At 49.8% G+C, this 24,121-nt stretch overlaps 1 protein-coding gene across 3 annotated transcripts in view; it reads right to left on the reverse strand.

Moving 5' to 3' along the window:
• OCRL (OCRL inositol polyphosphate-5-phosphatase) overlaps window positions 1-24,121 on the reverse strand; it is a 1,330,750-nt gene that overhangs the window by 159,766 nt on the left and 1,146,863 nt on the right. For all 3 annotated transcript variants that reach the window (XM_069612980.1, XM_069612981.1, XM_069612979.1), the window contains one exon: window positions 21,121-21,248. In XM_069612980.1, the coding sequence (XP_069469081.1) occupies window positions 21,121-21,248 (128 nt within the window). The remainder of the gene's footprint in view (window positions 1-21,120; window positions 21,249-24,121) is intronic.

Below are 24,121 nucleotides of genomic sequence, written 5' to 3' on the forward strand. Positions count from 1 at the left end.
TCTTGAACAGGTCTCCCTTATTGCCCCAAAAGTATTGGGTGCAAGACATTTTTGGGTAACATATGCAGATTACATCATCCTGCTAGATTGCACCACGTTAGGAATCCAAAGACTTCTAAACAGCCTATCCATAAATTGTAGAGAGAATGACTATCATAAACCCCTGTAAAACACATCTATTTACTGTAACAGCAGGTAAACATGAGAAGAAGAAATCGATATGGGTAGGAGGGGAACAAGTATTAGAGGTGAACAGCATGAAGTATTTGGGTTTTGTTATACTTAATACCCAGTGTAAGAAGACGTTAATGGAAGGATTTTATACTAAGGCAACAAAAGTTGTGGAGCAGATGATAAACTTTTACCATAAATTTGGCAAATTCTCAATAATCCCCCTTCTGAAATTCTATAAATCCAAAACCGTACCGATGCGGGGCTGAAATTCACCATAGCCTGATGCAAGAAGATTTGTCGCCTAGAAGGCTTCATATGGAAGAAAGTCCTTAGGCTCCCTTTAGCATAACTAAATACAAATTGGGTCTTCTTTCTTTAGAAGCCCATATTGTATAGAAAAGAGTTCTATTATGTTATACATAAGTAGGCAGCCCTTGACATTGGGATAAATGTCCCCAAGTACCAAGCGAGTAGTATAAAACCTAAAAAAGGAATGCAGAAAACAACCTAACCTGCTCTTGCATGTATTCTTATAACTTATGACTCCTACATCCTGTCCCCTTTCCTCCATACTTTATGGGTGATTACAATTGAATGTAGCCCCAGGGTGGAGAGGTGACCCTCCTAGGGAAACAAGTTCCTCAATACTGCCTGACCCAATGCTGCATACAACCTGGAGCTGGCATCCAAGCAGTACTGCTTGCAGAAGGCGAGGGCGTAGCCCATGTAGCCACCTTGCTGATGACCTGCCAAGGGACATGCCTCTGAAAGGCAACAGCCGTGGCCTTGGCTCTGATAGCGTGGGCATGCATATTAGCTGGAAGAAGTTTATGCTGTCCCTCGTATGACTCCTTGATGGCGGTAACCATCCATCTTGCTATGGAGGCCTTGGAAGCCTGATAGTCGGGCTTCGACCCACCGAAGGTGACAAAAAAGAGCATCTGATTTGTGGAAGCTCTTAGTTCTGTCGAAGTAGAATTTTAGGGCTTGTCGTGGGGGTCCGCAAAGAAAGTCGGTAGCACTATCTCCTCATTCAGATGAAAAGCGGAGACCACCGCAGGTAAAAATGCTGGGTGCGTTCTAAGCACCACCTTGTCCTTATGGAAAGTAGTATACGGCTCTCCTCCGAGTTCTGGTAAAGCTTCGATGGCCGCCAGATAGGCGCAGCCTGTGTCAACCTGCACCCCCGAATGAGCGAGGTGTGCAGAGAAGGATAGCACGTCGTCCAACATGCAGGTTAGTGGATCGACCTCCTTCAAAGCTGCCAGTGACAAAACCTGCTCCACTTGCTTTTGTACTGGCTCCTGGTAGCATCACTCCTTGTGCCCTGTATGATGTGTAGGTTCATCTGTGACAGATGCAGATACCTTAGTGTGACCTGTTCAGGAACCACGCTGCAAGGGCTAACTTCTGGGGGGAGGATGACCGTGCTTCCCTGCTGTGATAGTAGGTGAGCTGGGCGCCGCGGAAGGTGTATTGGGGGCTGCTTTGATAGGCTGAGTTCTGAGAACCACGGCCTTGATGGCCACCACGGGTGGAGCTGTCCATTTGAATGAGGATCGAATTGCCACTGATCATTAGGAGGAAGGCTTTGAGAGCGAGCCAGGTGGCCATCAACTCCAGCCAGTTGATGTGGGCCTCCTGCTCCTGACAGGACCATACTCCATGGACACTGTGGCTGTCCAAGGTAGCTCCCGAACCTTCCACGGATGAGTCTGTGGTGATGGTGACCTGCAGAGCTGGCGGACGACAGGGCCTGCCTCCCCGAAAGTTGCTGTCCCTACTCCAACCGACCGGATCCTGGTGGAGATGCAGTGGGATGCTGACTAGTTCCGCCTGGGAACCCCTCTCCGGATTCCAGCCGGCTGCGAAGTGCAACTGCAATCTCCTCATTTTGAGCCTTGTGTGCGGTACTGCCAGGAGAAATGCTGCCATAATGCCTGTGAGGTGTTGGTACCACCATGCCGAGGTCACCGTTCTGCTGAGAAAATTCCCTGTGGTCCTCTTGATGGCCGTGATCTTGTCCTCCGAGGGAAATATCCTCTATGAGCACGTATCCCAGATGAGGCCCAGGAACGTCATAGACTGCGTGGGTTCCAGCTGTGACTTCTTGAGATTGATGGAAAATCTTGTGTACTGTAAGCATGAGGGCAGAGGCGGTGTGGCGGACTGCCTCCGGAGACCCTACCCTGGTGAGCCAGTCGTCTAGGTATGGATAGACGTGGTGGCCCTGGGCCCTGAGGAGGGCAGCCACTGTGTTCATCAGACTTGTAAAGAATCTGGGAGCCGCATTAAGACCGAAGGGAAGAACCTTGTATTGAAAGTGGAAGCTCGTTATCCTGAACCTCAGAAAGGACTGATGGGGCTGCCAGATTGGGACGTGTAAGTAAGCAATCCTTCGGATCCTTTGAGCACATCCATTCTCCCCTGCACAATGTCTCTGCTATAAACGCTGGGGTAACCATCTTGAACTTTTGAAGAGGAAGGGAAAGGTTCAAGGTGGAAAGGTCCAACACTACTCTCAGGCCAGCCTGGTTCTTCTTGTGTATGGCGAAAATCTGTGAATAGAAGCCTAGACACCGCTGGGAGGCTGGGACTTCTTCCACCGCCTGACACTGCGACCAATCTAATTTCCGCCAACATAGTTGTTGTCCCAATCTGTGGGAGCGGAAGGGAGGAGAGAGGAGTGGGAGGGATTGGTAGGCGGTAGCCCGTGGATACTACTGATAGGATCCAGGGGTCTGCAAACCTCGTGCGCTAGCATTGGTAGTGAAGGACAAGCCTGCCCCCCCACCGGAGACACGTGGAACCGGATGAGAAGGTCATGCCTCCTTTCCGTCTGAGGATGAGGAGGGGGACTGAAAGAAGTACTTGTACACGGCCTTGTATTGCTTGCGCCAATGTTGGCTCAGGGGCCTGTCCGGTTGCCTGGACCATCGTACTTGAAACCCCGGAACCCACCAAAGGACCGACCCTTGTCTGAATGCTGGTGCGTCTGATTATACGCCTTAGGAGTGGGCGGCGTGAGGATGGATAAGGATTTTGCAGTCTGGGAACTTATTTTCTTCTTATCCAGTTCCTTGTCCGCTGTGGAATGGAAGAGGTCTCCACCCTCAAAGGGAAGGTCGAGTATGCGTTCCTCTACATCCGGGTTGAACTTAGTCGCCCGAAGCAAGGCCATCCTTCTCATGTCCGTAGCGATGCAGATGGCACGGCCATTATGTTTTGGGCGACAATCTTGGACTCGGCCAGCCACGCCTTGAAGCGTGCCTGGCTTTGCACCGCAAGTTCCGGAAGGAAGTTGGCAATTTACAACAAGAGCTGATTGACAACGGCAAGCATAGCGTCCACATTAGACTGACGCAGATGGAGGGAAGTGTTGGAGTACATTTTCTTTCCGTATGCTTCCAGGATCATCTCCTCCTTTCCCAGGAGTGCCGAGGCTGATGTCGCCAAAGACGATTGCGGCTTGGGGTAGATCGAAGCTGCGGCGATCACCGAGGAGTGCGGCTGTGGGTGTGCCAACAGCAAGAGGGGGGTGCCCTCCATCTGCCAAAACTTGGCGCAGAGGCACCTGTTGGTAGGCTGTGCCGAATGGGGTTTAAGCCATCCCTTTTTGGCCTGTGCGACTGTAAAGACTGGAGGGGGGTATCTGTACGAATCTGCTCTCTCTATGGCAGAGAGAAAGCACAGAGCACCCCAGCCAAGGTTCTCCATTCGGTAGCTGTGGACGAGCAACCAAGGCTTAAGCTCTCAGAAGGTGATGCAGGATGGTTCTTAAGTACAGTCAAGTCCCCAAGCACCGACAAAGGAATGTCCAAACACTATGTTAGAGATAACACAACTCTTTATATAAATAGGCTTATGTACACAATCACAATAACACACTTTGTGCTCAATATAATCTAAAATGGTAAATATATAGTTTCTATGTGGTACCACAATTACTCGGATTCCATTAAAATACATTAACTGTACTCAGTTGAAATGTCATACAAATCAGTAAATAATGTGAACCAACAATAGACTTAGGAGGAAAAGCAGTTGGTTAAACCACAGGCAAAATACTGGCCCCATTCCCTAGACACAGTTCTGTGTGAGGATCCCCCCACATGGGCAAACTGTAAATAAAGATATAATACAAGCCCAGTCCATATATTGTTTATCAGAGTCTTATCTCCTTCTATAATCGTTCTACCACCCCAATCTACCTGGTATAGCAGATTTCCTTGATGGGTCGTCGACAGATCCTTCTTGAGTGACCTCCTATAAGGCTGGAGTCACAGATCATCAATAGTCCTCGAAGAAGGTGAATCTTGGTGTCGAGAGTTGTCGATGAAAAGATTTGATGGCGTTGAGGCAGTAGCTTCGGTCCTGGCGATGCTCGCTGACAATCGGTCGTGGACATCCTGCGAAGACGAGGCATGCAGTGCACCTCGACGACAACAGTTTGTTGCCGTAATGAGTCACTGAAGAACTTTGGCCCAAGCAAGGGCGTTGGGTCGTCTGCGTCTTTGTGGTCTTCGGGTGGTGGGAAACCCACCGGCAGGATTCTCCTCGGCGTGTCGGCAGCCTCGACTTTCTCCGGCGGGACAAAGCGGTCGGGGTGCAGGCGAGAGAGTTCCTGGATTCAAATGTTCTTAAGGAATGCAGCGTTGTGGTTCCGGTCGGCGGCGGCACGGCGCCAAGCGGTCCCCGTTTCTGGGCAGCACGGCTTTAACAAGCCTCAGCTGTTACTGCAGTCCTCCGAACCCTGGTCGACGACGGTGGACGGAATGTCCAGGTGCTTTACTTCGATTCCTCAGCGGTCCCCGCCTCCGGTCGACAGTCTTTCGAAGGCTGGCTTCCAGGATGCTTCAGCGAAGGTTTAGCGATATGCATGATGTTCGCTCCTAGCTCCAGGAGGGGTCTCCTAGCCAGGTCCTCTCTCGGAACATACCTCGAAAAACTCGACAGCTTTCGGATCGGGTCAAAGCAGATGCAGCAGCAAGTCGTCTTCTTCCAGCTGGGCTTCAAGGGTAAGCATCAAGTATCAACTTCAGCTTCTGAACGATTTCGATCATTGAGAGGTCCCAGATATACTGTTTGGTCTCTCATTCACTCTGCTGGCTCACACTCAGTCAACCAATCATCCAGAACGGCATTCATGCAGGCATGCAGCCAATGAGACTCACAGTGCATTCAGGCCATTCTCCTCCCTCCAGACACTCACAACAAGGAATGTGTATTGGGACAAGTACCCAGCCATTCAGCACTCCACACCGCATTCATACGAGTTCTGGCCAGGGCTGTCTCATTCATTGTGTTACATACCAGAAACCAGACATCCATAACAAGAGTGGTCACACACTCCATTCACCCAGGTCCCACCCCAAGGGTGTACCTACAACAGTCACTATGAAGGCTCCAGCCAGTCTTGCCTGGACTTCTCACAATACCATATATGGAACTTCCACCCAACAGCCAGTTGGGAACGGACGGAGTCAGGGCTTCCCAAGACTTTGGGAAAACAAGGTAACAGGCAATAGAAAGCAAGAGGCCAAAGGGGCCATCGGGTCTCCTATTAGGAATCAACTGATTCCAATGGCAGGGCCTGGATAATCCAAAATGAAGGATACTGTCAAATTCAGCATGGAGCTGCCACCAGCCCATACCCTGCTCTGTGGGCCACACATAGGTGCCCAAAAACAAACACTAGGGGTACAGGGTTGTACCCCCACCCATGGGTGCATTAAGGGTCTCCCAAGGATCTGTACATCACACCAAATAAGAGGAAGAGCTGCACTGCCAGGAGTCCAACATGGACTGCTGGGCAGAAAACAATATAGAACATACAAGGACTACAGAACAAAGAGGGGGAGGCCCTGTCCCTCCAATGCATTTCCAGCATCACAGTCACCCCACCCAGACTGAGGTTAGGGCGTCTAATCTCCCACGAGATTGACACCTTCATCCAGACGGTCAACATACCTTCTGGAAAGGCCATCTGCATTATCATGACTCTTCCCTGGTCTATGCTCAATGGTGAAGTCTATCCCTTGCAGGCTAATGGACCACCTGAGCAGTTTCGGGTTTTCAACCTTCATCTGCATAAGCCATTGTAAGGCCTTATGGTCTGTTTGGACTTTGAAGGTAGACCCTGTAAGCTAGGGCCTAAAACACCTAAGGCTCCAAACTATACTGAAACATTCCTTTTCATCAGTAGCTGTCATGGCCACTGGTCAAGGGCCATTCACTTTATCTCCTGCAGGGTCCCAATGGACCCAGTCTTGGCGCCTCTGGCACCAAGCTAATTTCAAAGTGTGCTCTGCAAACATTATGCTCAGGGCACGTGCATCTAGGCCGGGCGGGGCCATACAAATGCATGGAAGGCACGTGCAGAAGACAGGGGGAGTGGCAAGTTGGGGCCTAAAGGGAGTGGCTGGGGCCAGGCTATATAAGCCAGCCCCACCCGCATGCTGGCGCTTCACGTTAGTCTGCTTGTGCAGCGTAACGCTTACCGCCGTCTACAGATCCTTACCTGTTCAGCACAAGCATCTTCAGTCTACAGAATCCATCCAGCATGTTACCAGGAATCAGCCACGCCATCTCTGGAAGCACAGCTGTCCGCTTCCCACTCTGCAGCTGCCGCGCGCATCTTACCTGAGGTCAGCCACGCCATCGCTGGAAGCTCTGCTACCCGCTTCCGACACTGCAGCTACCGCGCGCATCTTACCTCAACCCTTTCGTGCCAGAATGTGCCTTACCTTTACACTTGGGGTCACCCTTCTTGTGGTCCAGAGCCCCACAGTCTCAACAAGTGCCAGGAATGCAGGGTACAGTACTGCAACCTTTGGGAGCCTGCTTTGCAGCAGGTGGACCACTACTCTTACTCCCACCCACATAGGACTTATCCCCACTAGATTTTTGGGTTTTAGGAGAGGAAGGTTTTGGTTTACCCGACTGTGATTGCTTCTGGGACTCCTCAGATTTCTGAGACGTCCCCTTTTCTTTGTCCTTGTCCTTCCCACTGGAGTCCTTAGGGGACACCCAGTGGGAGACCCACTTGTCAGCCAGCCTGGCCAGCTTAAAGGGATCTAAAATGTTCTGGTCAGCAACATACTTACGCAGCTCTGGTGAACAGGCTTCAGAACAATGCTCAAAAAACAAAAGGTGGGACAATTCAACAAACGTTTTCACTTTGTAACCATCAATCCACCCCATCATGTTCATATGTGCAGCACTCACCCAGTCAATCCAAGACACATTCTCTCTTTTCCTAAATTCCCTGAACCGTTTAAAGTAATGAGTAGGCGTCTTGCCAAACTTGGCAATCAAAGCAGACTTCATGCCCTCATACTGGCCCCTTTCTTCCACACTCAGCTTCAGATTACAGTCATAACCAGTCTGAGGCACTCTGCTTAACAAACACTTAGCCCAATCTCTTAACATCGTGCATTCCACAAGCCATTTCAAATGCTTCAATCCATTGGAGGATATCAGAACTCTCCACATACACACTAACCAAATGTTTCATAAACTTGGTGGCTGGGGACCTGACACTCTCAACTGGCTTTGCTGAAGTCTCCACTCTAGCTTTCTCTAGCTGGATTTTCTGACATTCAATGTCCTTGTTTTATCCTCAAAGTCCAACTCCCTGGCTTCACAAGCACTCTGCAGAGCCTCTAAGCTCATCCTAGTCAATTTGCCATTTGCAATAGATTCCCTTGCTTGTAATGTAGTTATCTTGTACACAACTAAGCCTCAGTTTTACAAAGTGTAGATATTTTGTAAGTGGCAAGGTTACACACAAATTGTTAAAACCATTAGCATCTCTTAAACAGTGTCTGGAGTTGAGTCCGTTCTGTACTCTGTACTGCTAATGGAGTCTAATTCCCCCTCCTCCTCCTCCTTCTCCTCACCTGAAGCAACAGCGGTGTCTTTACTCCATCTTTCCTTTTTCTTTTTCTCTGTGTCTCTTCGGTCGAAGAGAAAGGGTCTCCCTCGGTTGGAAGCCACTCTGCAGCCTATCAGGTGACGGCACGCAGAAGGGACCCCCTTTCCGTAGGAGCCGGACAAGAGGAAAAATTCTGCAGGCAGAAAAAACCTCTTGAGGACGGTAGACTTGAGGACAGCAGGGGTAAGTAGGTTGAATCAGTCCGGTCTCCAAAAAGAAGCAGAAAGAATAGGTGACAGCTCCGGTGGATGAAGTCTCTGGAATACGAGTTCTTAGTAGAAGGGACCAAAGAAGCCTCCGTAAAGGGGAAGGTGCCCCGGTAGAAATCTCCGGTGGGAGGCAGGTCAAATGGAGCAGGGAAAGAACACCAGCGCCGGAAAAGGCACAAAAAACAGGAAGATAAGAAGGTGAACGGGAAAGATCGAGAGAAAAGGAAAAGGTAAACAGCAGAGGAAAGCCAGGGGAGTAGCGAACGGGAAGGAAAAAGGGGCCGCAATGAGAAAAGAAGACGGAAGGCAGAAAGTAAGAAGAAAGGAGAAAATACACCCAGCAGTGGGTGACTGAAGCGGACTACGGGGGAAAGAGCAGCAAGCGTCAGACTCACGAAGGAAACGAAGTGAGTTGCAACGCAACGCCAGGCAGGAAAGGGAGGAGCTAAAAGTGGGACGTGGAAAGAAAGACTAGACCAGCACCCGAACCAGGAAGGAAAAAGAAAACCTACCGGCGATACAATTGCCTGCGGGGCCAGAGACGCCAAGTAACGCGGCGCGTGACAGCTTCCCACCGCTGCCATCAGTGTAAAGACTGGAGGGGGTATCTGTACTCCTGCTCTCTATATGGCAGAGTAAAAGCACAGAGCACCCCAGCCAAGGTTCTCCATTCGGTAGCTGTGGACGAGCAACAAAGGCTTAAGCTCTCAGGAGGTGATACAGGCTGGTTCTTAAGTACAGTATAGTTCTCAAGCATCCACAAAGAAATGTCCACACACTATGTTAGTGATAACACAGCTCTTTATATAAATAGGCTCAAGTTAGGTACACACTCACAATAACACACTTTGTGCTCAAGATAATCTAAAATGGTAAATATACACAGTTTCTATGTGGCATCACAATTACTCTTTGATTCCATTAAAATGCATTAACTGGGAGGCCACCAGGGGGCGCGCAGGTGATGGCAGCCTGAGCGTTGCTCTCCCGCCGTACTCGGGCCGTTGAAAGGAATTGAGCCCCCCCCGGATCCCCCAGCGGCAACACAGTGCTGGATCGGCTGCTGGACCCCCCTGTGCCCCTTTTGAGCGAAAGAGCGGACTCTGGGGGCATCGGGAAGCCGGAGAATGGACCTCACGGGCAAAGCGACGGAGCGAAGGGAGGGCCTGTAGGGGTGAACCCTCAACCGCGGACCCGCAGCGTGGGCGTTGCCCGGCAAGGCAGGGGATTCCCATCGGAGTGCTGGGCCCACGCGGAGAGCCCTCCGCCCATCACCGTGGGTAGACACGGAGACCTGGGACATCGATCCTGAAGCAGGAAGAGGACGCGGACGAACAGAAGCGCCACGGACGGGGCTCCCGCGGCGGTAGAGCCTGGGTGTGAGTTCCACAGGCCGGAGACGAGGCGACGCCCGGGGAAGAGAGGGTGCCCCGCCCTCCTGCGAAAGGCCCACGAGCCCGTGCCCGAAGAACAGACAGACGACGACGATAGAGGTCGAGGACCCGGAGGGCCTCCATCCCACGACCCCTCCACCTGAGAAATTATCTGGCGCTCATTTCTGGTAGGTGGAGGCCTCTGCGTTAGGCCGCAGAGCGTGTGCCCGCCTGCAGTCCCCCAGGACTTTACAGGACCCGGGTGTGAGGCCCCCACACAGTTCTGGTGGGGCGTGTGCCCGCCCAAAGGTCTCCTCCCGCCACGCGAACCCATCCACTAGGCCCCGGGGGGCAATCCCCTCATCCCGGAGCCGGTGGGGGACAGCGAAGCAGGAACGGGAAATGCCCGTATGAACTGGCGGGAGACCCTGCAAACCTTTCGCTACGAGGGGGCTGGTGACAAAAATGAGAACCCCACAAACCACAGGCCCGGCGGCGATCGGGGAGGGGACTTCGGACCGTCCTGGGTCCAGGAGGAGGAAAACCGGCTCGAGAAAATACAGGAAGCTAAACACCCCACCGTCCGGGAGGGAGGGGGTGCGCAATGACTCAGAGGACTGAGGATCGGGATGACCCGTCCGCTAAAGGGATGGGACCCCGACACAATGATGGTCCGGATGAACAAAGATTCCCCCAGGACAGCAAGTAAGATGGGGGCGACAGTGGGGAAGAAACAGAGGGGGGGGGCTCATAACAAAGAGCTTGGAAGTGAATGCCCAGTCGGGAAGGGCAGTCTGGTGGTCCGGCCTAATGCCAGGTATGGCGGAACTAATTGGCTGGACGCTGGGGAGGAGGGAGGGGGTGACAAAGTTAGTTGGGGGTTTCTGGTTGGGGAAGGGGTTCGGGGACGAGTTGGGGAAAGGTTCAAATAATGTCCTAACAATGAGACTAAGGGAGCGAAAAGGGAATAGTGATGCTAGGCAGGTGCCCAACAGATCTGGCGACTTAGATTATGGTTGACTACCAACCGGCCCTGGGAGTGGGCACCCTGAATGTGCGGGGCTTGAACACCCCCACCAAGAGGTCCCTGGTTTGCCGAGAATTTAGGAGGGCTAAGCTGGACCTGTTGTTTTTGCAAGAAACACACTGGGCGCGGGGGAAGGAACCCAAAATGAGAGGGGGAGGCATAGGGGAGGTTTTCCATGCATCCCACAAGGGGAAGAAAAGAGGGGTGGCCATCCTGGTAGCTAGGGATGTCCGCTTCACTAGCGAAGCCACCCTACAGGACCCTGAGGGCCGTTTTCTATTGGTGAGGGGCACCTTACAAGGATCCACCCTGACCCTGGCGGTGGTGTATGGCCCGAATGATGGCCAGGCCCAATTCTGGGAGGGAGTAAAGGAGAAGCTCAAGCTATTTGTACGGGGCATGTTGGTAGTAGGGGGAGATTTCAATATGGTGCTGGACCCATCTTTGGATAGGAAGCAGGTGGGCCCCAGAACCCTAGACCCGCGGATGAGTCCACGGCGCGCACCTTCCGGAGGGTGAACGAAAAGCTGGGCCTGGTAGGAATCCCCTCTTTTTCATACTACTCGGCCATCCATGCCTCGTTTTCAAGGATAGACTATATTTTGGTGGACGCAACTCTTCGCCCGTATGTGGCAGGCTCCATGGTCGATCCCGTACCCTGGTCGGACCATGATATGGTGGGGGTTACAATATCGGGGGGATGGCGGAAAGAACGCAGAGGCCGTTGGAAATGCAACGATGCCCTACTAAAGGACGAGGTCCACGCCCAAGAGATTGCAGACGCCATAACAGAATTTTTTTAACTAAACGACAATGGGGAAGTGGGCACACACACGCTCTGGGACGCCTTCAAGGCGACTCTACGGGGTGTTCTTATCCAAAAGGGTGAGAGAGGCGCAGGAGAAGACCCTCCGGGAAAAAAAAAAATCGCCCGACTCCAGCCGGGGGGCTCCCCGGACCGAGAGCCGGAACGCGACCGTGTGGCCGCCCTAGAGGATTACAGGCTCCAGCTGAAGGATTTACTCCTCCACAAAACGGAGAGAAGTCTTCAGATGGTCAAGCAAAAGTACTATGAGAAAGGGGACAAAGCGGACAGGATCCTGGCCTGGAAGCTGAGGGAGGTCCAGAGGAGCAAAATGGTGAAGGAAGTGAGGGACGCTCGGGGAACTCTGGGTTGCGAGTCTTTCGCCGATATTATGAGACCCTGTACTCATCCGAATATGATGGGGGATCTGCTCCGATAGAAGATTTTCTGAACTCAATCCAACTCCCCGCTTTGTCTAGGGAGATGTCAGAGGGTCTGGAAGGGCCAGTGACTGAGGAAGAGGTAGACAAGGCGATAAGCGGGATGAAAGTGGGAACCACCCCCGGGGATGACAGGTTCTCCGTTTATTTTTACAAAAGATTCCGAGCCTTTTTAATCCCCTACCCAGTGAGAGTCATCAACTCCGTGCTAGAGGGGGGAAACCCTCCCCGACTCCATGATGGGGGCTATCATCGCAATGTTACCCAAGGAGGGGAGGGACCTTGCAGAGTGTGCATCTTACCGGCCCATATCACTGCTAAACATTGACGTTAAGATTCTGGCCAAGGTGGTGAGGAGGCGGATAGAGGGTATATTGCCAAAGTTAGTCCATGGGGACCAGGTGGGCTTCATCAGGGGAAGGCAGAGCTCGGACAACATACATAAGACCATAGACCTATTCCACTTCGCGCAACGGTCGGAGCTCAACGCAAGTGTCCTCTCATTAGATTCAGAGAAAGCGTTCGACAGGGTCGAATGGCGGTACATGGATCTGCTCCTGAGGAAGATGGGTTTCGGGACCCACATCATGAGCTAGGTAACGGCACTTTACAGAGCTCCCACAGCAAGGGTTCAAGTGAATGGGGAGTTGACCGATGCTTTCCCCCTCTCTCGAGGGACAAGATAGGGGTGTCCCTTCTCCCCCCTGATATACGTCCTCACGATAGAAGCGCTGGCCATAGCGATCAGATCACATCCAGGAATTAAGGGGATCAGCAGGGGGAGGTGGAATTTAAACTCTACCTATTTGCAGATGACATCCTGGTTTACCTGGTAGACCCTAGCTCCTCACCCCCCTCTGTTGAACCTGGTGAACGAGTTTGGATGCTTCTCGGGCCTGAAAGTCAACGCCTCGAAATCGGTCCTGCTCCCTATGAGACTCCGGGACCCGGTGCTAGACCCCTTAGACAGGCTTCAGGGGATCGAAATGGGGAAGGCCGAGATACGATATCTGGGGGTTCTCCTCACACGGGACCTAACTAAACTGGCTACTGCGAACTACGACCCCATAATAACAGGGATCACATCAGATCTGAGGAGGTGGGGCGGGATGATCCTCTCCTGGTATGGCAGGATGACGGCGGTTAAAATGAACGTACTGCCACGGCTCCTATACCTTTCTACAGCCCTTCCGACCAATGTCCCAGAGCAGTTTTTCAGGGCTCTCCGGAATGCTATCCAGGACTTTATATGGCAGGGGAAAACCCCAAGAACTAAGAAGACCAAACTGACGTTACCAAGGGAGGAGGGAGGGTTTGGGTTGCCGGACTTCCATTTGTACTTCCGCGCCACCCAGCTCCGAGTGCTACTGGAACACATGAAGGAAGGAATGGGGACGTACTGGTCATATCTGGAGGATATGGACACTCACCCCCTGAAGGTCCGCGACCTTGTGTGGGCTCCACGAAGAACAATCCCGAGTCATTTGAAAACCCACCCGACCTTGGGGGTTCTCTGGGACATTTGGAAGGAAGGGCCTCAGACAGCGTTCCTCAATACATGGCCGACCCCGATGACCTCCCTCTGGGGCCACCCCCTCAACCTGGGTAATAAGGGGTTCAGGTCATCCCAAACCTGGTCGGACAAGGGATTGGAGTGGGCAGGGCAGATGTTCAGGGAGGGTGAATTCCTGCCTTACGAGGAACTAAGGGACACGCTCAGCCAGGGATCCCTAACCATCTTTGAGTACCTCCGCCTAAAGGGCATTCTATGTGATCAGTCGTGGGGCCCCAAACTGAGTAGACAGCTAACCCCCTTTGAGAAGTTTATAGATACGGCGACCTCGAGGAAGGGGGTGGTATCTTCCATGTATAAAATCCTCAATACGCACGACCTCCAGGGAAGGAGAAACTTTTGCAAGTTTTGGAATGATCTGGCGGGAGAGGAGATTTCAGAGGACTCCTGGTCCAGAATATTCAAAATTGCCTTCCATGGGAATCTATTTACCGCCGATATGGAACACAACTTTAAGGTACTGCAGGGTTGGCATAGGGACCCAGTGAAATTATCTAAGATTTTCCCGGCGGTGTCCCCTTTGTGCCCGAGGGGATGTGGTCAAGCAGGCTCCAGGAGCCATATGTGGTGGCACTGTCCAAAGGCTTAAGTGTACTGGGGGTCAGTGAGGGACTGGATGGCGGAAGTGATAGAGGAACACCTACCTCTAAATCCCCTGACGATGCTACTGGGCCTCCCCCCGGAGGAAACGGAAGCACACCCGGACCCCCGGGATCTTTCGAGGAAGACCTCAATGCCATCCTTACCGACAACCTAAAAAACTCCTCACAATGCCTTCTCTTAGGAGACTTCAATTTAGGCTACAAAGACCCCAAAGACAATCAAGCCACTCTCATCAGTAACACCCTGTCTGAACTAGGCTTCATACAAAAAGTAACCAGCCCCACCCATAACAAAGGGAGAACCCTTGATTGGATAGCAGACTATAACTGTGCCGTATCGATCACTAACAACACTCCCCAATCCTGGACCGACCACCACCTCCTCTCCTTCTCACTTGAGGCCTCAAGCCCTACAACCAACATGGCACTAGCCCCAGCCATCCACACGAGAAGCAAAAAAAATATCACAGTAGAAAAACTGATCCCACTCATTCTTCCTACACTAAGCCAACTCCAAGACTCTAATCCCTATGACCTCGTAGAAGGCTATAACAACACCATGCGCATAGCCTTAGACGCCATTGCACCATTGAAACTTAGAAAATCCAAACCAAAAAAGCACCTCAACCAATGGTTCTCCAGCCATCTTAAAACCCTTAGATCGGAAAAGAGTAAACTGGAACAAGTCTGGAGACAATCTCCGACTGACCACAACAAACTATTGCTTAACAAAATAACGGCCAACTATAAAAAAAGAAATCATAGCGGCCAAACAAGAATCCTATAACCAGAGAATCTCCCAATCCAACTCCAGCTCCAGAGAATTATTTACTATCCTGAAAGAATTGGAAACCCCGGTAACAATCCCAGATACTTGCGTTAAAAACAAACAATGGTGCACCAGTGTCCAAAATGCACTAAACAACAAAGTCACTGGCCTTCAAACAAAAATTAAAAATAAGAAAGACTCCCTCACCAATCTTACCAACCCCATCAACGCCCACTCGAGCCCTCCACCCTCACACCACACACCTAACACTGCTCGCTTCAGCTTTTCCAAAGTCTCTTCCCTCGAAGTAGAAAAAATAATTCTTGGCCTTAAACCCTCCAACTGCAAAGGTGACCTCTGCCCCCCACAAATCATTAAAGACGCGGCACGAGACCTCTCGCCATTCATCACCAGACTCATCAATGCCTCTTTTTCCTCAGGAACAGTCCCCAGTAACCTTAAAGAGTCCTGGGTCCTCCCTCTCCTCCAAAAACCCTCCCTTGACCCGTCCATCCCAACCAACTACAGACCGATTACCACCGTCCCATTCCTGCTCAAGATACTAGACAAGACAGCATACCAACAAATTCAAAAGTATCTTGAAACAAACCACCTTCTAGGAATAAGACAATCCGGCTTCAGACCCCAACATGGAACTGAAACTGCCCTGATAGATCTGAAAGCCCAAATAGACGACCTTAGAGATAACGGGAAAACTGCATTACTACTCCTGCTAGACCTCTCTGCGGCGTTTGACCTAGTTGACCATAAAATCCTATGTAATCATTTAGACTCAGCTGCCCACTTTTCACAAGAAGCCATCAGTTGGATTGAGTCATTCCTCAACAACAGATCCATGCGAGTCTTCTCCTCCTCTGCCGCCGCCGAACCCATCCCCATTACATGTGGAGTCCCACAGGGCTCGTGCGTCTCCCCCACTCTGTACAACGTGTTCACAAAGCCCCTGTTTGATGATCTAGATGGCCTGGGTATCACCTACACTAACTACGCCGATGATACACAGATCCTCATCCCGTTGACGGGAGATTACAACCAGGATTTGGCCTTGGTGAACAGGGTGTATCTCATCATCCAGGCATGGATGGCTTCGCACAGTCTATGCCTGAATGATGACAAAACTGAACTCATCATCCTTGGTTCTACGTCCAACCTAACCAAACTCGACCACAATTATGCCAACTTCATCATAGATGGGAACCTAATCAAGGTTTCGAAAGAAGTAAAAACCCTAGGAATATACCTCGACTCCTCCCTAACCTTCCACAAACAGGTTAGCTCGATGGCATCCTCTACAGCCTACACATGTAAGCTCATAAGAGCAGCCAAACCCTTCCTCTCCACCCACAGCTGCACTACACTAGCCAGAGCATTGGTATTATCCAAACTGGACTATTGTAACGCCCTCTACATAGGAGCCACCAAACAAATCACCAACAAAATTCAGACGCTACAAAACAACGCCCTTAGGGCAGCACTCAATATTCCCAGGAGGGAACACATTTCCAATATCAGGAAATCCCATAACTGGCTCAGCACAACAGACAAAATCCTGCTTAAAGTAGCATCGCTCACCCACAAATGCCTGAATAATGCTGCCCCACGCTATCTGGCAGACAGAATATGCAAACACAGCCTCATCAGACCCACCAGAACCTCCAATGCTAATCTGCTCACCGTCCCCAGGTTTAAACGCACTAAAATGGGTGGCAACAGCTTCCAGGTGAAAGCACCCCAACACTGGAACTCCCTACCACCATCGCTCAGAACTCCCCAACCTTACTCACTTTTTAGACGCAACTACATCCATTGGTTAAAGAACACGAACCACTAACACCTCTAACACCACACGGCTGCTCTCCGCGTTGGATGCTTTAAGAGAATCTGTAAATTTGTAATACTAAACTTGTATATATTTGTAATTCTTTAAATACATCTACTGCATTCTCTCCTGCCAAACTGTACACATGTTCCTTCATCGTCACACTGTAATTATGTAATGTAAAGTATAATTATGTAATGTAAAGTATAAGCATCCTGTAACCAAGCTTTGAATCACCTTGCTGCTCATGCGCCCTCATACCCTCGGGTCTGGTGCGCAATACAAATGAATAAATTAACTAAACTAAACACCGATACCCAAGGATGTGGGAGACAATGCTGCGGACGGGTAGAGTAGCCCTCGCACAAAAATGGAAAAGCCTGGAGCCCCCTTCTAAGGAAGATTGCATGAAAAAAGTAAAAAACATGTTTGTGATGGACAAACTGACTGCCAAGGTGAACAATGACATAGGCCCATTCCTTACGAACTGGTACAGAGTACAACAATCCTGGGGATGGGAGGTCCATTGAATCCTGGGCGGGGAGCTCGGTCCCAACAGGGCAAACCAGACAGAGCTGTGCAAAATAAGACAGGGAGGCCCAGTACCCGGGGCAAGGCGGCTTCAGGCCTGTCGGAGTCATGGGCACTAGCTGCATCACACCCGAAGAGAGGGAGAGGACGATAAAAGTCTCCCAGAACAACAGACTTGGTTTGGACATGGGGTCGGGGAGGGGGGGGGTGGATACAAGTTGGGGTGGTGGGATAGGGGGGAGGAGGGGGTTTGGGGAATGTCTAAACACTGTTTTGTAAACCTGTTTAAAAAAAATGCATTAACTGTATTCAATTCAAATGTCATACAAATCATTAAATAATATGAACCAACAATAGACTTAGGAGGAAAAGCAGTTGGTTAAACAATAGGCAGAATACAGGCCCCGTTACCTAGACCCATTTCTGTGTGAGGTTCCTCCCACCTGGGCAACCTGTAAATAAAGATATAATACAAGCCCAGTCCATATATTGTTTATCAGAGACTTATTTCCTTCTATAATCGTTCTCCCACCCCAATGTACCTGGTAGATCAGATTTCTTCGATGGGTCGTCGGCAGATCCTTCTTCAGTGACCCCCTTCAAGGCAGGAGTCACGGATCGTCGATAGTCCTCGAAGGTGAACCTTGGCATTGAGAGTCGTTGATGAAAAGGTTCGATGGCGTCGAGGCAGCAGCTTCCATCCTGGCTGTGCTTGTCGACGATCGGTCATGGATGTCCTGCGAAGATGAGGCGTGTGTTGCACCTCGACAAAGATAGTTTGTTGCCGCAAAGAGTCACTGAAGAACTTTGGCCTAGTAAGGGCGTCGGGTCATAGGCGTCTTTGTGGTCTTCAGGTGGCGGGAAACCTACCGGAGGAACTTGTTCTATCGCCCCTTTTTCTAGCATGAGCACCACCTTCTGCACCACAATTGAAAGATGCGGCTGCACCACATGCACTGGCAGATTAGGGACCGGAGGATGCCGGAACTCCGAGTGGCCGAAGCGCACCATGTCTAGCACCCAGCAATCTGATGTTATCCTTTGCCACTCGTCGACATGGATTGCGGCCCTGCCCCCCAGCAGATCGTCCATATGGCAGTCATTGTTATGCTTTTGATTGCTTCCCTTAGCTGCTGAGGACTTCAAACCTTTCTTTCATTGAGCTTGAAAGTCCCTGCCCTTCTGAGTCGACTGGACTGATCGCTGATAATCTTGAGACGAGTAGCTGGAGCGCCCGTAACTTCGATCTCTGGCGGAGGCAAACCGGGCATTCCCCAATGCTCCACGAAAAGCTTGAAAGGACCGAAAAGAGTGACCACTTTGCAAGGAACCCAAGGATTTTGCTGTCTCTGTATCCTTATTCCTTTCAGGGCCTCATCAACTTTCTCGCCGAACAGCCGCTGAAACCACAGATTCGGGCGCGGGCTGTGACACCAGGCATCTGGGAGTAGACTCAGGAGCCTTACATTTCTTTTCAAGGCAACCCTTCACTGCCAGTTCTGAAAATGGGTGTCGCATCGTGCGCAGGCCCTCCTGCCACACGTGCTTGAGAATCGTCACCGAGAAGACCGCCTCCCTTTGCTTTCCCATATGGTCGAAGAGAAAGCAGTTCTTAAGTTCCTCTTCAGGCGCCAGCCCAAACTCCAGACATGCTTTCGACATCATGCCGTGGAACGCATCCGCCGGAGATGGTTGTGCCGGACTACGGGGCTGCTCCACCTCAGGTTCTGTGTCCCATGCATCATCCCTCGTCGGCGACGAAGATGCTGTTGATAGGGTGTCCCGCGGAGCACTCTCAGGGTCCGATTCAGGTAACTCTACCTCTTCAGGATGAGACCGTGGCCGGCCCAAACCCACTGGCAACGGCAATGGCAACCGCACCAGAGGAGACTTCCTAGGCGTCTCACCAGGCAACCAGTCGACCACCTGCACAGCCGGACTCGGAGGAGGTGGCAACCTCGCATCCAGTTGCCCCAACAAAGACTGGAGTGTAGACAGCACATGCAGAGATTTCTGATTAACCAACGGGTAAAGGGGCAGCCCAGACCCCACCCCACGCCAACAGCCTCACACTCTCCAGACCCAGAGCCAACGTGTGAAACACCGGCTCCCGTTCCTCTTCCATTCCCAAGGAAACAGAAAAAGTAGCTGTATCCTGCTGCAAAATGTTCTCAGGAAGTATGGACTCAAAGGCGGCGGACTGCCACCCGTCCTCAACAACTCTTCCGATCTGCGACGACAACAGCAGTGGACCACTGTCCGACAGAGTGGTGGATAGCGCCGACGACACCACCGCCGCCGACGGAATCGTAGATTGCATCACTACCGTCGATGATGGAATATTCGTTGACAAGCTCGTCATCGGAACCACGTCCCCTGGCTTTGATTTCACCGAAGACCCGGAATTTTTGGAAGACGAACTGGAACGGTGCTTCAAAGACTCCCAGCTAGACGAAAACTTGCGATGGTCCCTAGACAACGAGTGCTTCGAAGAAGACTCCTTTGGCTTCGCCAGTTCTTTCTCCGACACCGTAGACTTCTCGGGCCTACCACCAGACTGCTTAGATTTGTCAGGCCGACCACGCTTGGACAACAAAGAGCCACTCGCCCCCTTCGAATGATGCAGTGCTATTTATACCAGACGTCATATTAGTGGGGCCCAAAGCACCCAAAAAGAACGTTGATAGGACACTAAGGTGTCTAAGTTTTTCATAGGAAAACGCCAAGTTAAAGTTACTGAGGTTTCCCAGCCTGACGATGGGGAAATATTCACAGCAATCCAATGAAGGATCCAATGCAGGAGAAATGAAATACTTTAGGCAGGCAACAGTCCACAATAAGGCCCATATGCAGAGGCTATATACTACCTTATGCACAGTCTTTGAGGCTTTCCTACAAATCAATATGACATTGCAAATATGATATAGATATATATATATATATATATATATATATGCATGACATAACCCAATCCATCATAACATTCTCGTATAACAAAAGTGCATTTTAGTTAATTCAGGCAAAACATTTACAAATACCTAATTCTTTCAGTAGTTTCCAGAGGCAGCAAGGTTGAGTATGCAAACTTGTGTATATATATTGTTTTACTTTGCTTTTAGTACTTTGATTTATTGTATCTGTGTTGATAAGTGTATTTTTAAACTTTTGGGGTTGTTAATTGTACTTCACACCAAAGTCCTGATCTCCTTGCCCTAAGCAATGCTGCTCAGTCTTGTTACCAACCAAGAGTATGGTTAGACTTCTGTGGTAAACATTTGCATGTCCACTAAGGGTGGCTTTGGTTCAGCAACCCCAGATTTGGAGTAAGACAGGAACTCTGCAGGCACCCCACTCCGGGACCCATCAGATAGAGAAAAGGTTGGCTGTCCTAGCTTCTAGGTTTCTTGGTTGATTCACACACATATAGCCACTGCCCTTGAACTTGCAAAATTGGTTCAGGGGTAAGTCACTTTGGTGTTAACCGGGAAAGTTTCAGCATAAAGAAAGGGGCACAATTATGATAAAGTTGCTGGAGCATCAGACTTCGCTATTTAGGTCAGCAGCATCACACACTTTCGCACAACCCAAATAGTTTTTTAAAGGAAAATAAACAGTTAAAACATTGTACTGGAACTGAACACAGGGCTTCCACCAAGTTAGTGAAGAGGGGCAGCATGAACCTCAAGTAACTGGCATGCCTGGTATTTCCACTCCTTAAAAGGTTCTTAGGTGTGCACGGTTTGCTTCTGCTCTGAGGGAGCATAGGTTTTCCCTACATTCACCAATACAATTACTGAAGCGGTAATTATTCTGAGGTTGTGTTATACATCAATGTAAATACCTGTTTGCAACTTTGGCTGTCCAATGAGACTTCGAGGCAGCGTTGGTACTGCTCATAACAAATGACTGGCTCTGGCAAGGCTTCCAAAAAAATTAGCAGCGCTTCAGCCACTGAATGGTTACTGCCGGCTGAGTTACATTGAGTTAAGAATCACTGAATACATTATGCATCACTTCATGGGTCATGAGATAAGAGGACCTAAAACAGATAGTCAAATAATTGACTGAATTCTCTGTGGTGAATTCAACAGAAATACAGACAAGAGAAGTTAGCTATAATTCGAAGTAGAGGGCAGATTTGCAATATGAGTAACATGAAAACTATATCCAAAATCATCATCTGTTCAAGGGCTAGCTCAATTATAACTTGTCACTAGCAAACTAGGATTAATGTGTTTTGGGCCTCGGCTTTGCAAAATAGTGATATTGGTATAAAACGGCAGAGTACACAAGTTCTGTTTTAAGTTATGAGAACCTGACACATTCGTTTTGAAGTACAGAGGTGGCCTTTTTGGCGGTGTTAATTTTATGGCTTGATTGAAAGTCACAAGACCTGCTAAAACAGTATAAAGACGTCTTACAGGTTCTATGAAAGGAGAAGCGAACTTAATACTTTGTATATTCAGAGGAGGGGGTATTTTCTGGAGTTTGGGGATTTGAAATAATCAATGGCACTAAACTGTGAGCATTTCCTGAATGTATTCAACAGAAAAAGGGGGGCACTTGGAGTGTTCTAAACACTTTACACTCGGGTCCTGTCATAGTCAAAATAACATTCTACTTGCATAGTGCTGAGGAGAGGGTATCACTGCCACAAGTTCATGTTTTATTGCAGAAAAGACAAAAGAAGAAAAATACTTAGAAGGATTTTTAGACAATAAAACTCTGTTTCATGACAGCGTATATTTATAGGATAAGCACATAAGTTGTGGGCGGTACTTGTCAGTCACCGTCTTCCAGGCTGAAGTAACCACGCGTCTCAGCACGATTGGCATCCTGCATGATGTCCGGTGTGCAAATTAGTTTAAAGAAAAATGGTGATGAAAAGCCACTAGCAAGTGAGTGACTATTCAGGAAAGGTAAACGTTCCAGAAAAAGATGGCCAGCAAGGAAATAAGAAAAAGGTAGGCCAAGCAAGTGTCCCTTTTCCTTTTCCAAGACGGGCAGAAAGGCCAAGAGAAGTGCGAGTCAAGTGGTAGAATGGTAAGGCGGCAGTCTTCAGAGAGCCAGAACTCAGGCGTTGTACATGCTATTAATGCCTATGTTTTGAACAGCCCGATTGGCTGAGAGGACTGCTGCCGGTAATGATCGCTTGGGTGGTGTACCAGCTGGTAATGGCCAGTCTAAGGTACTATCTATCCATCTACCTACATGTTTTTTGTATAGTGCCACAAACCAGAGGGCCTCAGAGTGTTGGGACATCACAAGACAATACGAACCACCACCCAGATAATCATCACAGTTAGCAGCCAAGCACAATATAATTATAATGATGTGTTTACAGAGCACCCATACGAAATTGGTACTCATTTATCAACCTCGGAAGGATGAAAGGCTGAGTTGGCCTTGCCGGGAATCGAACCAGCGACCTGCAGATCACGCTCAGATCGCAGCAGGAATCGCTCAACCCGCTGTGCTTTCTTACCGGCATGATCTGGGATACTTCTTGTTTTAACAAAGACAAACATTTTTGTCATGAAAAGGTGCTTGTGTAGTGAGCATCCACTTAGGAAAGATGTGCCCAAACATAGATGGCTGCCATGAAAAGAAAAGGGGGCTGTCCCACTACCAGAACAGGAACAAGAAAATTCCCTCCATAGCTGAAATTCACAAAAACGAATGGCAACTCGATGTCAATACATGCCCACTGGCTCTACACACCTCATGTCCCCACCCCCTTGCAGCTGTACTGTTCCCCCTTTCTTGTCATAGTAGAAAGATATATTGCTGGAGGGCGAGTACATCAGGCGAAAGAAGGACTAAGGATTACGAGTGCACAGAGTTACTCGACATTATTGGTAATTCAGCCCTCCTCCAGAAGCATAGGAAGATTTTCAACCACTCGCCTAGCAGCCTACCTCATGAGCTCACTAGCAAAGGTGGTTCTTCAGTTGCAAAACTGAGAATATGATGTAGAGATAGCATCCATGAAGTGTGGGTCAAACAGAAGGAATAATCCAACTGCTGCGTTGCAAATAACTAGCCGGACAGGAATAGAAGCCAGGTTTTCGTCCCAGTAAGGGCGGGGTTGGGGGGCTATGGGTGAGGACTCCTCCATTAGAGTGAGATATGAAATACATATTGATTCGGAGCATATTAAAATGGTTAATGAGGTATTAGGGTTATGTGACTCCCTCTGCCTGGTGCCAGAAGGGGACATGCCATTCACTTTCTACTCTGCGATCCACGATTCCTTCTCGCGTATAGACTTGATCTTGTTGGACGTGACACCGAGAGATCATGTTTTACAATCCTGAGTAATCCGATTCCGTGGTCGGATCATATCGAAGCAATTTTGGTTGACACAGGAGGACTGATAAATCCCTGGGGGAATTGGAGATGCAACGATTCCCTGCTAAAGGATAAAGCAGTGCAACAGGAATTGCTTATGGGGAATCAAGGAGTACTTCCTTTTCAACGATATGGGGAAGGTGGGGATTCAATCTGTCTGGGATGGTTTCTAGGCAGCCATACGAGGGACCCTTATGAGAATAGGCTCTTAGAAAAAGAAAGAAAGGGAGGAGAAGGATGTTAAGCTTTGTAGGAAGATAGAGGAGATACAACCGGGAGGTGCCCAGGGGCAATATTTTTCACCCGCCAAGTCAAAATAGCTCTGACTATATAAGACCCAGTGCAACGCTATATTGACGCAGGATATGGAAAAAAAACCTCCTGTTCCTGAAACAGAAATATCACGAGAGGGGGGACAGAGCAGACAGGAATCTGGCATGGAGAATGGGGGAAGAGAAAAAGAGCAGGACTATTGGGGTTATTAGGACTGA

Source organism: Ambystoma mexicanum, chromosome 5p (genome assembly GCF_040938575.1).
Source record: "Ambystoma mexicanum isolate Mex_15411 chromosome 5p, UKY_AmexF1_1, whole genome shotgun sequence".
NCBI lineage: Eukaryota > Metazoa > Chordata > Amphibia > Caudata > Ambystomatidae > Ambystoma > Ambystoma mexicanum.